The sequence below is a fragment of the Balaenoptera musculus genome, chromosome 14 (genome assembly GCF_009873245.2).
Source record: "Balaenoptera musculus isolate JJ_BM4_2016_0621 chromosome 14, mBalMus1.pri.v3, whole genome shotgun sequence".
Taxonomy (NCBI): Eukaryota; Metazoa; Chordata; class Mammalia; order Artiodactyla; family Balaenopteridae; genus Balaenoptera; species Balaenoptera musculus.
In genome coordinates this window covers 35,999,984-36,013,442 of record NC_045798.1, presented here as the reverse complement: position 1 = coordinate 36,013,442, position 13,459 = coordinate 35,999,984, and the positions used below count along the sequence as shown (strand labels likewise).

Genomic DNA, 13,459 nt, shown 5'->3' with positions numbered 1-13,459 from the left:
AACAAGGTGTCTTTAAATAGAAACACACAGAAAAGAAGGTTATGTATTGATTGGTTGACAAAAACATTTTTGACCAGAGGCTTCTTACTCCTGTATTTCCTCTGCAAGCAATTGTTCAGTATTCACGAATTCAGTGTTTGCAGCAACTTAATAGAACATATGACACCAAATAATGAGAGCTGACTATACTTAAATACTTGAAACATGGTTTAGAACTGCACAACCTGAAATACTAGAAAGAGTTCATTTGCTCATGAATACTATTCTAATGAGTATGGACCAAGATTGTCCTAAAATTTAACAATTTATTTTACAATCATCAAACACATTCTGCCTATTTAAAATACTCTGTTGTTTCCAGAACAATTGACTCTCATTCCATAAATAAATGATGAACTATACAACATAGTTTGATGTGACTCATATATATGAAAGCATTATTGCCTAAGCTATTACAATTCTCTTGGAAACAAACAAAACTCTAAGAGCCTATTTTTGTCATATTTCTTATGAAGAAAAAAATGTGTTCAAAACCACACCATCAGTGTGACAGCACTGAATTCTCAAATGCAGTATATGGCCCACAGTTAGCTATAGGAAGCATTTTTAGATCTAAGCAACATCTGAAAAAAATTAAAGGATATGGATTAGTTACTAATTTCATCTTTTTGAGGAAGAAGAAGAAACTTATTATCAAATTGCCTGATGATCTGAGTTTATTTTTGTAGAGTTATTAATCCTCCCAAAGATTTCATTGAATTGTCCTAAAATAAATTCCTTTGCAAAGTAGAGGATGAAATCTCCTAAACAATCAGCTGAGCTATACGTTTTCTCTTGGAGAGCAGTAGAAAGAAAACTGAGGTAGAAGTCAAGAACCCAGTGTTCTGTTCCCGACGATCACACTTAAAGTCATTCTGATTGAGTTGTGCACGTGCCCTCTTGATATATATTTCTTATTTGGAAAGAAGAACTGCAGTAGATGGTCAGCTTCCCACATCAGTGGACACAACAAAAAGATGACAAAGCTCCTGGACCTGACTGCAAATTTGTTGCAGTACCAAAGTGGTAACAATAACAGTTGTGAAAATTTATCCTCCACTTACCCTGTGCCAGGCACTGTGCTAAGCAGTGTACATGTGGTAACACAAGGCACCCTCCCAACAGCTACATGAGGCATCCCCTTTCCAGAGGAGGAAATGGAGGATTGGGAGGCTTTTGATTTGTCCCCGTCGTTCTGCTCAGGAGGTGAGTGTACCCAGTTTTGAACAGTATGCTAAGTCCATTGCATGAGCTCCTAAACATTTTTTTTCATGTGTGATTTCAGGCATAATTTCAACTTTTCGCAGTTTTGAAGTTCTCAGGTAATAGTTTAGCATGTATTAAGGCACACACCCCTGACCAATAAAGGGAGGTATGCTCCTGGCATCTCTCAAGAAAGATGATTAACGTAATGGCCATAATCCTTCACAATGCTATCAAATCAATCAATTGATAAATAAGATCAGTCTTGGGTTCAGAGGATAAAGAGATTTTGAATCTTTAGCTCTGTATAGCTGATGGGATATTTGCAATATATAGTTAGGAAAAAATGAAGAGAGCAACTGTTCTTTGTTCAGTTTGCGTCTATTTGAGCAAAGCCTTTGACAAGATGGGAAAGTAGCTCTTGTTTGTAAATTTTGAAGTCTGGGGACTCACTGACTTCCTTCCAAAGGTGCCTTGTCAAATGCTGTGCCTATGGCGAATGGAGCTACACAAAATTGTATCAACCAAATCTTGGCATTCCAAAGCAGAGACCAAGCTACGTGGTGCAGCCAGTTCATTTTCCTTGGAGACATTTCTGTCTCTCCTTCCCTACCCAACCACACTTAAAAAAACAAAAACAAACAAACAAAGATGAAGGGCATCTTATCACTAACTTAAGAATGTGTAAGACATTTTCTTAGGGTGTATTATGTTAGAAATGCTTTGCAATCAAAATTTATGCAAGATGTCTAATCTTCAAGGACTTTCGTTTTTCATCATTAGTAAACAGCACAAAGAAGTTAAGACACCTAAAATTACAGCTAGAAATCAGGGGAGACATTTTTTTGAGTTCTAGAAAACAAAAGATGAGGAATGAGTAGGTTGGGACACCCAGGCTAAGTCGTATGACTCTTGACCACATCCTAGATACAGATCAGTTCATCTTGATCAAATGTCTTGTGCCCAGATGACTGGTGGTGGGGTGGAGGCAATGAAGCCCCCTGCCACCTCTGTAATGATCGCCCACTCTCCTCCTCCAGGCAACTGAAGGGAGTCTGGGTGTGGTAGGGGTCAAGCAGGCTCACTGCTTCACAAGAAGTACCCCCCAAGTACAGAGCCTGATGAGCTCTTTTATCATGACCCATAGTGAAGGAATGGATTTTATGAAATAGTTCTATTTTGCATTTTTGCTTTAGTTAATGGGACTGAGTCCCCCTAAATCCGAGTTCTCCTACTGAGTTTATGATTATCCTCTCTATCCAAAGCCTTATTCCCTTTCTTGGGACTTCCCTGGTGGTGCAGCGGTTAGGAATCCACCTGTCAATGCAGGGGACACAGGTTCGAGCTCTGGTCCGGGAGGGTCCCACATGCCACGGAGCAACTAAGTGCATGCACCACAACTACTGAGCCTGTGCTCTAGAGCCTGTGAACCACAACTACTGAGCCCGTGTGCCACAACTACTGAAGCCCATGCGCCTAGAGCCCGTGCTCCGCAACAAGAGAAGCCACTGCAATGAGAAACCTGCACATCGCAATGAAGAGTAGCCCCCGCTCGCTGCAATTAGAGAAAGCCTGCGTGCAGCCAAAAATAAATAAATAAACAAAACCTTATTTCCTTTCTTGTCCAGCCCCTGTTTCCCTCAGGACTGAGGCATATCAAGAAAAGTGGAGATTGAAACCTAGCAGGACCCTGTGGTTCCTCCCTGGGTACAAAAGCCCCTCTGTGTTCCCTGTTTCTTCTTTGTAGAGAAAAAGGCTTTAGTCTCTCAGGCCTTGCCTGCGTTCCAAAGACTCAAGCAGTTACTAATTAGAGAAGTGAGGGAATTCAGAAACAAAGGAAAAGCAGTCAAGCCAGAAAAGTAATGGTAGCTTAAACAATAGTTGAGCGATAATACAGAGTCCTAGTTCCTCCTCAAGGGATGTACACAACAATTTGACACATATTTTTGAGTTGTTCTGCAGGAACTAAGACACCCCCCCCCAACCCAGGTGGAGGATGCTGACCATAAGCACGTGGAACCAGAGGACTGATGCTTAAGGTTCCTGCCACATCACTCTGTTACCTCCCCACCAACCAATCAAAAGAAAGTCCATGAGCTGATCACACATCCCGCGACCCTCACCCCAGATGTTGCCTTTAAAACCCTTCCCTGAAAGCCAAAGGGGAGTTCCGGTCTTTTGAGCATGAGCTGCCTGTTTTCCTTGCTTGGTGCCCTGCAATAAATGCTGTACTTTCCTTCACCACAACCTGGTATCAGTAGATTGGCTTTGCTGCTCATTGGGTGAGCAGACCCAAGTTCGGTTCAGTAAGTTGGTGACACAATCAAGAATATAAATCACTATGGGGCATGTTTGTTTCAAAAGAGAAAGAAATTACTTTGGATTGTTACAGGAAACTGACAGCTTTCAAGGGCTTATCTGAGGAAGTTGGCGGCTTATAAAGAATTCACACTTGCAGCATTCTGCCAATCATTTACACTTTATTGCTTATGACTGGGACCAGATGATCTGCCCAGTTAGACTGTTTCTTGAAGTGCTTCCACTCTCTCCTCAGGAAGCCTCTCCTGCTTTGCTTCTTCTGGAAGGCTCTCTGTTTCCTGAGTCTGAAGGGTCCCTTCCTCTGGCTAGAGAAGAGAAAAAGAAAAGGGTCTTTTGAGATCTTGGCCTCAAGTCTTCCATCTTCCCAGAGCAGCCCCACAGTGGGTACCAGTGGGGATGTGTCTAGAGAGACGCATGGGACAAATATTGTCTAACTTATCTGACTGCACATCAGAAACGTCACACGGTTCGTTGCACAGGAAGGCCTGGGAGCTCTGTAAACACAGAGCCCCCGTCCGTGTTCACTCACCCATGACTTACTATTTTTGCAAGGTGCCTCGCATGTAACAGATGCCCACAATAACATTTATTTACTGATAAATGCCATTTATAGCTGATTAAATTTGGTGTCGTGGTCATCTCAATAAAAAGTTGGTCCTCCAACTCTTGGACTGGAAGACAGCTTCCTGGTATAACTTTGAGTCAATGAAAAAACTAGATGTGATTTGATCAGTCTGACTCACTCTCAAGTTTGAGAATTACCAGTATTTAAGAGAAGTTGTGGTTTGTTAGCTGTCAGCTGTAGACATACACAACTTGTGTGTTTCCTCCATTTTTTCCCTTCTGTCCCTCTCCTTCATTTCTGTGCTCTGCTTCTTCCCTATGACACTTCATGGACAAAAATGGTGTTAAGATGGGAAGGATAGGGAAGCCACACAGAAAGATAGAGATCGGGTTATGCAAGACAGCTTTTTATCCCTTTCTGTTACTTCCCCCTCAGGGTGGCTCTTTCGAAGGCTGGGATGACATCAGTCCATTAGTTGCATGATCTTCCATTTAGAGAGTTCATGGACAGACTATGTTCTTACATGGTATACTTTTCTGCTTGGCTCTTGTGAAGTTTCTACTTAGGGAATTTTCTTCTATTTGCAAATCAAAAGGCCCTACAACATCATCAAAGCATATCAAGTAAAATGGACCACTAGTTTCATTTAGTTACAGTAGGGAACATAGCAAAGTGTTATGGTCCACATCACAATTCACAGCCAACAGTGTCCTGTCAACTCACAGATATTGCAGTTAATCTATGCAGTCTACAAATAACCCCACTCCGGTTCATTAGATTCAGCAAGTTAACTCAAATATCGATATATAGTTCTCTCCTCACCCCAAGAACACAACACTCCGGTGGGGATTTTATGTAACATTCTTCTGCAGAGTTGCTTCATCCCCAAAAGAAATTGGTAGAGATTAGTGTAACTCAAAAATAGGCAGAAATAAAATGGAATATTATACAGCCATTAAGTAATATTTTTAAAGGAAAATTTAAGATCTATGGTAAATTATAATTATGGCTCATTATATAATCATATTAAATAACAGGATTGAAAACTGCCAAAAAAAAAATAGGCAGAAAATATGCAAGCAAGTGAAAAGACAAATGTCTAGCCGTGTCTGAACTGTTTAGAAGCAAAGGTGATTGTTGTGGAGTAAATGTCTTTAATATTGATAGAAAAAGAAAGTTCAGAATAGGACATCAGAAGCAGAGGCTGCGAGATGATCTGTATACTAGAGCCTGATGCTGTGCTTCAGAATCTGCTGGGAAGTTGTGGGGCTGTTGCTTCCAGTGTCCCCTGCTGCCCCGCACGTTGACTTAGAAACTATTTAATGGATGCGTAAGGGAAAGAAAGAGAAGGGGACCCGCGTTCATTTCCCCTAAACTCTCAAGTTCAAATGTGGAGGAATGGCCGCGTCTTGCCAGAGGAGGAAATCCGAGTCTGATAAAGGACTGATAAAGATGCTCCTCCTTCGCCCTGGGAAGCCGGCACCCAGGCCCGACGTGTGGACTGCCAGACTCGCTGACGGCGGCCCTTCCCGAGGGGCCGGGCGCGCCTGCTGGAAGGTGGGAGGCGGAGTTGCCCCGCTCCTGGGATGAGACCAAAGGAATGAGTAATTGGAAATTTTGTAACAGAGACCCTTCTCCCAAACCCTACAGCCCTTTCACCCCCCGCAACCCCCTGCCGAGAAGCAAGAGGACTGGAGACAGACGTGGTTGAGCGAGAGTCACGTTCCGGAGAGGGAAGTGAAATAAAGAGGGCGGCACCCGGGGGGACCTGTGCGTCACTGAGGGGGAGAAGCGCGGGCGCAAGGGGCGGAAAAGGAGAAGTGGGAGCGAGAAGCCGCAGGGGGCGGCCGCGGAGCGCGGGTTGGGGCGCAGCGCAGCGCCCGAGCCTCCTGCCTTCGGCCGCGCCCGGGCAGCCCGCAGCCTCCCGGCGCTCGCCCGACCCGCGCTCCGGATCCGGCCGGCGGGTCGCGCCCGCCGCGCACAGAATGTGGCAGCGGACACGGCCCCGGCCCCGCGCGCCCTGGCTCTGGGCGCTGGCGCTGCTGGCCCTGGGCGGCGCAGGGCTGTGCCACGCCGGCCCTCAGCCCAGGCACCCCGCGCGGCCCAGCGCCAGGAACAAGTAAGTGCGCGGCCTCTCCTTGCCCCAGGACGGCCCAGAGCCGTGGGCCCCCGCCTGCCCTTCCCCGACCGGCCGCCGGCCCCGAAGCTGCCCTGCCGAGGCGAGGAGCCGCAGCTGGGGTTCCCCTCGGGCTGCCGGGGCGGCGCCTCTTCCGCGGTGGCCGCGCGCTCCGTGGCCGGCGCGGGGCGTCCCGGGCGACCTCGCCCTCGCCTCCAGCAGTGCTGCCTCCGGGGCCGTGGGGCGCAGGGAGTGTCCCGCAGAGCAGGGCGATCAGGAAACTTCCCCCGGGAATTACTGCGGCCCCTGGGACCGTGGGGGCTCTTCCCGTCTGTCTTTTGTGGGATAACGGTGCACTCTCTCCAAAGGCGCACCCGCGCACCGTCCGAACGTCTGCTGGTCGAGCTCCCGCCTCCGCGGGGACGACGGGCTCCCCGACCCTCGCGCGGTCAGCCGCCGGGTCGGCTCGTCCCTTCTCCCCCAGCCTCATTGTTCTCCCGGTTTATACCATGCCCTTCTCCCTCTCTCTCCACCCCAGGAACTGGTGCGCCTACATCGTGAACAAGAACGTGAGCTGCTCGGTGCTGGAAGGAAGTGAGAGTTTTATTCAGGCTCAGTACAACTGTGCCTGGAACCAGATGCCCTGTCCGTCCGCGCTCGTGTAAGTCCCGGGAGCCGAGGGGCGGGCGGGGCGCGCCGGGACCGGGGCCGCGGGGGTGGGGTCAGAGCGCTGGGCTCCAGCCGCTCAGTAAATCTCTTCCAGCGGGTGAAAACTCAGCAGCTGAAAAGTTTGAGCGCTGAGCAGGGTACCAGGCTCGCTGGGGTATTTAAGGAGCGTGTGTTGCCTGGAGTCAGCGTTGAGGATGCGCCCGCCTGGCGATCGCCGGGCATAGGAGGGGACGAACAAAGCCACCGACCCCCACTTCTCTCTCTCTTTTTCTTTCAATTTTATTACTAACATAAGGCAGCTGGACCTAATTAGATCCATATTGTGTGTTCTGGGGCACAGAGAAGATTCCAAAATGTATACTGCTAAAAACTTACATGTAGGATTAGCTGAGAGGTTTGCTCTAGCCAGTGTTCTAGAACAGGCGAGTTTTATCCAAATGTCCCCATAAAACTGACCTCTTCAGTTGTAGGTGTTGTAGATTTCTAAAGTCCCCAGGAACAACTTGCTTGAAAGTGTGCGATTGTTGTTTTTTCAAGTTAGATTTGGGGGATTCAGCTAAGTGGTTGTCAGGAGAGAATGGTCCTTAAAGACCAGGGGAAGAATTAATCTTTTTCCTTATAAAGGTTTCACTGTCTTAAAAAAAAAAAAAAAAAAAGAGTAAGCGAAGCAACAGAGTACAGATTTTGTTACATACATCACGTTGACAGAGTACAGATTTTGTTACATACATCACGTTCATTCAGTTGTCATCTGGCAAGTCGTTGTGTCTTTGTGGAAGCCAGATATCAGAGGATGAGCTGATATCTGCCAGAGGAGGAATCTGCCATGTGAATCCATGGCTGTTGGGGAACGCATGTGATGGTTGAAATTAATTGTTTTCCCCTAAGAATAAACTGTTTGTCTTAGAGCACAGTTGTCTTTACAGCAAAGAATAGCCAGTAGGCGGATCTGTCTTTGGCAAAGCAGAGGGACAGACTGGAACTTGTGCTGCAGGAAACGTTATTCCAGAAGGCCGTAGATGAGCCTTCAGGCCTATGAGGTGGTAGTGGTCCCTGGATCATTGCACATGGGCTGGGATGAGAACTGAATCAGGGAAGGGATAATTCCTGTTAAGCAAAAACAAACAAACAACCCCCCCTCCCCAACAAAACAAACAGAAACTTAGAAGAGATTCCCCACTTGCTCTACGCAGAGCATGAGGTCGAAATTGAATTGCTGTCTGTCACATTGAGTTGTGTAACCTGTCAGAGGGCGCAGGGCTGTCATACTGCCTGTGTCTCTGGCTGGAAGGGGCATTTAACACGGAATTTCCCAGGTGTTTCTGATGAGTCCAGGAGCCTGAGTAACTCCTCTCAATTCACAGGTGTTGTCAGGTTTTCATTATTTGATCCTTAGAACCTGAGACCTGTGGAAGTGAAGGCTCTTGGGAAACTCAGCTGGAGTTACTGAGGGATCCTTTCCGGGTGTGGGACGTGCAGGCCTGGAGGCCGGCAAGCTGCTTGAGTGAGGAGTGAAGTTTAGCCGCTGGTGACAGTCGAGTGTCTGGGAGGAGCAGGTAGGAGCCCGTGAGGACTTCACAGAGTCGGAGCAGAGCTGAGTTGTTAGGGGCGGTGGAGGGAACGGAGGAAGAGAAGCCGGGAGAGGAGAGAGAGCAAAGCCAAGACTTCAGAGGAGGGAGCTCCTTCTTAGAGACCCTGGGAGGAGAAGCCTAGAAGGCTGAGGGGTCCAGAAAGGCCAGGGCTTTTAGGCAGCAGGAAGATTTGCTTATGCAGAAGGAGACAATTTCAGGTCAGCGGGGGGTATAGGCCTTGTAACTTGTGTGAGACAGGGCGTGGGTCGTGAGGAAACCCCTTTACTAGGAATCAAATGTGTTGCAAAGGTTTTGGTGGAAAAAGGGAGTTGAGCAGGTGAAGAATTAGAAAACTTGGCATGTTTTAGGACGGAAGTGAAAAAGCCAAAGGGAGAGACTGAATATGCTCTGAGACTGAGGGGAAATCGGCAGGGAAACGAGGGGTTCGATGGGGAAGTCCTGCAACAAGAGGAGAACTTCCGAGCCTGGCGAGGCGTTGGGCGCTCAGCCGCCATGGGCTGTGGGGACCTAGCACGGGTGTGCTTCCAGAAGGTTTAGACAATGCTCTGTTTGCATATATGGAGAGACTTAGATTCCAGACTGTGAATTTGGGTGTCGTCATATGAAACTGGGAGCAGAGAGGGTTCCTGTGTGATTTGTGGACATTTTGAATAATCACTTTCCTGAAGCCGTAAAGAACCTTCTGTGTGTCAGGCACTGCGTTAGGGCTGTTCATTCCATATGTTAGTTTAATTCTTGCAACATCCCTTCAAGATGAATACCACTGTCCCCATTTTACCAATGAATAAACAAGGCAAGAAGTTCCCTGACTTTCCTGTGGTCGCATGACAGGTGAGTGGCTGAGCTGCCTCCAAACCTGGCCTTTGTGGACCGGCCTCTGTCCCTGTAACAATAGAGAGAGAGAGACAGACAGACAGACAGAGAGAGAGAGTGTGTATGTGTGTGTGTTTGAGTGTGTGTCTTCTGTCGCTAGCACACTACTCAACTACTAGGAACATTTCCACCTTCTTTCATGGAAGGCAATTCCCATATAAAAGTGAAGTGAGCACCGTTGGTCTGTGTGCAAGCATGTGCACGTGTGTTCACGCCCGTGTGCTTTACTCTCTTTCCCGGGGGTCATTTGGGAGGATGCAGTGGACCACATGATTTTTCACACCGTCCACCATGCTGTGCAGTTTCTTATTTTATGAAAACACTGGCCGATTTGCTTTCTTTGTTTGGGTTGTTAGGCTGGTTGTTTAAAGGATGCTATCAGGGAGGCTGGAGTGGCGGAGCTTGAGACATTGGGGAAGCCACACCTGTGCCCCCTGGCTGAGCCACCACCTTGAAACTTGGAACCGGGGGATGGAGTTAAAAGTATGCTTCCGGAAAAACCATTCAAAGCTCGTGTCCTGATGCTTGTGAGGTAGTGATAACATTCTTGTGTGCAGAGAATTCTTAATTCTTACGAAGACTTTTCTGTCACTAGGAATTTAACATTAGGGCTCTCTCTGTCGGTCTGTGTCTCTTGCGCACTAGATGTGAGGAGCGGTCTGGATCCCCAAGGCACAGGATTGTGTCAACAGACACCGCTTTGTCTTCCCTCAGCTAATTCCTAAGTGTGGCTGATCGGACCTGAAGAGGAGATAAGGGGAATTATCTGGTGATAATTATCTGCTGAGGAGGAAGGGCAGCTGCTGTAGACTCTAAAGTAGCATAAAATTGGGTCGTGATTTACCATTTACTCCTAATTCTTAAGATGGGTCTAAGGATTTTTTCTCCCCCTGAGATCATTGTTTCACTTTACACTTCCATGTTAAGAAAGGCATAAATCTTTTAAAATTTCATTGCACTGAAGAGTTTTTCTGATTCATTGTAAAAAAAAAAACAACAAAAAAACACCTCTGGCAGTTCCGCCCGTTTGGTAGACTGTTACTGTCACACTGCCCCCCCCCACACCCACCACATAGCACTTGGGATGGCCCCTGGGGATCCACACCTGAGTCTGGGGTCTCCGCAGCGGCACCTGAGCATGGAGGGGGTCTGTCTTGGTCGTGGGCTGGTTTTAGGGACACGTTTTGGGAGACATGGGGATGTGGGCGACTTAGAATTCTTTCTGTGGGGTGGGAATTGGGCAGGTTGACGTTCTTGGGAGGCTTGATACAGTGTCCAGGGCTGACTTGGTGAGAATCTCTCCCCAGAGCACATCCTTGTAACGTGATGAGCCCCTTTATTTTCATTATCTTCCATCTTTACAGCAACCCCGGGGCATTATCCCCATTTTACAGGAGGGCATGTAGTCAGGAAGTAGCAGAGCCTGGACCCAAATCCAGGTCTGTTATTTCCAAGCCTTAGGCTCTTCCCACCCCACACCCCTGCACCCCCTTGCTGTCTAAACCCACACCCTGTGAGGAGCGGCCCGAGGGGGGGGGGTGTGTGTGCACGTGCGCACGCACGTGTGCGAGTGACCATGTGTGATGCTGTGGCACTGACAGCCCTGGTGCGATGGGAGGGGGAGGGGAGGGCCTGAGCTCCCTTAGAGCCCCCCTCCACGTGGGCTGGCCATGCTTGGGTGCACTGCTGGTGGAAAACAGCACTGTCTTTCTTCTACTTCCTGGATTAGGCATTGTTCCTTTCATGCATCATTCATGCCTCATTCATGGCCGTAATTCCAGATAGTTCCAAACCTCCCACTCAGCTTGGTCCAGCTGACTGCTGTTAGTATTTGAGGCATTTGGGGGCGTCCAGTGTGCAGAGCAGCTGCCTCGATGGTAAGAACACGGAGGACCCCAAATGTAAGGCAGGGTTATTCTCCTGTATTCATTTCCCTCTGATACTGCAAACTCACTGGGGTTTATCGGCATCCACCCAGCCCGGCCCCCACCCCCTTTCTTGGGTGTGTAGAATCTTGGTGAAATTTTTCCTAATAGCTCTTAAAAAAAAAAAAAATCTCATCAGTCAGGCAGGGGAGCTGGGTGAGGCCGACTCGAGAAGCCTGTGCTGCTGTGATAACACAGAGGGAGAATTTGTGAATTTGCAGCAGGTGTGAGTTCTGAGTGCCGAGTTTCCAGAACTCCTCTCATCCTTAGATTTTAGGGGGAGCGGATGGTCATTCATTTGGAAGAAACGTTTTCTATTAGGGAGCAATCTCAGCCAGGAAAAACTTAAAAAGAGAAAAACACTTGAGACTGGGGGGGAAAAAATGAGGGCTAACATCTTCTAGAGCCAATTCTACGTTTTTTATGTCTCCAGAAATAGAATTCCTTTCAATTCAAAATGTGCCTTTTGTGTGTATAGCTTTGAGAGAGTATTTCTTCCTTCTGTTTTTTAGCCAACATCTTGCGATTTGTTGGCTATGACGAGCCTTGCTCCCTGGTACTGAGGGACCCCAAATCAAGCCCTGGGGAAGCAGCACCTGCACAGAGGCACCTAGAGCTGCTCACGGGCCCTGCTGCCTCCCCCTCCTCGGGTCCCTGTCCTTACCAGCCTTTGCTGCTTCCCTAGGCTCCTCAGACCTTCCTTTCAAGTTGCTTTGCTCTTTTGCTTTTTTTGCTCTTTTCCTTTTCCTAGGGTCCCAGTAGATAAGATGCTGTGTTTGTAGAGCCCTTTGGTGTTTCCAGAACATTTTCACGTTCATTATTTTATTCTCATCACAAGCTCAGCCAGGAGATTAGGTAGGGCAGAGATTGAGGTCTTGGAAAAAGAACTTTATGCTTATGGGCTATACTTTCTAGCTTTCTTATCTTGGAGAAGAATGAATAGGATTCACATAGAGGTTATGGCCTTAAGGAAAAGAGTTTGTGAAACCTCCTGTTATTCCCATTAACTGGTCTTCCTCCAACGATCTGTGATTCCACCACTTTGGCACTTGGTCATTGAATTAAAGTTCTGAGACAGCGAGAAAAGGGGAGATGGCGGGGGAAGGTCAGGGGGCAGGTGTCCCCTGAGGTAGTCCCTTGAGGCTGGCTGGTGTGGCCAATGTGTTCTGGAAGAGGAGATAGAAAATGTGGCTTCTGGCCTGACCTCTACCACCGCCGAGCTGTGTGACTTCAGGCTAGTCACTCAGCCTCTCTGAGGTGTGTTTTCCTCATCTCTACATTACGGGGGAGGTGACAGAGCTGTAAGGTACGCTCACCAGCCATGTCTAACGAACACTCCTTGTTCTCATTGTTTGGATTTGTTGCTTCTCGGGTGGTCTCCTCTTTGAAGGCTTTGACTTTCCTGCCAAGTTAGAGAACGGCTGAGGTGCTTAAGAATGAAATAAATACATTCAGTGACCTAAGATAATAATTAAGAAAATGAAATGATTGAAATCGACTTGTCAATGTGAAGTTAAACTCAGAGGTTGCTTTGGAAGCAGAGCCAGTCGTAGAGTTTCTTTGGGGAAAGCACGTAAGTGGTTACGGTCGATTTAAATAAGTGCTCTGGTTGCCGTGGGAACCTTGGTTCCTGGTTCTGCAGGTGTTTGCGTGTCCATGGCGGGGCCGTAGAGCGAGGTCAGCTGGGTGTTCAAGGATGCCTTTGCTGAGGCCCAGGCCATCTTGCATCCAGCCAAGAACACGCTGTTTTAATTCTTTGCTCTTGGAAAAACTCCTCTTCCTTGTACTGGGAACATTAAGATGTTACTCATGTTTACTGAGTGTGAATAATGAGGCAGGTACTGTGTATGACAGTTACCCAGTGTTTTACATACTGTTTTTTAAAACCGAAAACTGACAGACCGCCAGTGTTCAGATTACTTCCAGACTGTCACCCAAATGTTCTGATTTATTGTTGGTTACATGACTGTTTCACTACTCAGAATTAACTGCTTCTGTGCTTGATGAAGCAGTTTTCTGGCCTTAAAAATAACAATGACCCACTTGATAAAAGGACATGAGCGTGACTTTGCCTGGTGAACGATTTTCCTGCGAGGACCAAGAGAGGAACAGAGTAGTTTTCAGTATGACAGCAGTTCACACTGGAGAAAAAATAATG

The 13,459-nt window shown here is 47.6% G+C and overlaps 1 protein-coding gene across 1 annotated transcript in view; it reads left to right on the top strand.

The window, feature by feature from the left end:
• The first annotated feature begins 5,812 nt into the window (after nucleotides 1-5,812).
• The window catches only part of EMILIN2 (elastin microfibril interfacer 2), a 51,023-nt gene continuing 43,376 nt past the window's right edge, over nucleotides 5,813-13,459 (top strand). The window contains exons 1-2 of the mRNA XM_036823719.1: nucleotides 5,813-6,245; nucleotides 6,781-6,903. Coding sequence (XP_036679614.1) covers nucleotides 6,112-6,245; nucleotides 6,781-6,903 — 257 coding nt within the window. The 5' untranslated portion in view covers nucleotides 5,813-6,111. The remainder of the gene's footprint in view (nucleotides 6,246-6,780; nucleotides 6,904-13,459) is intronic.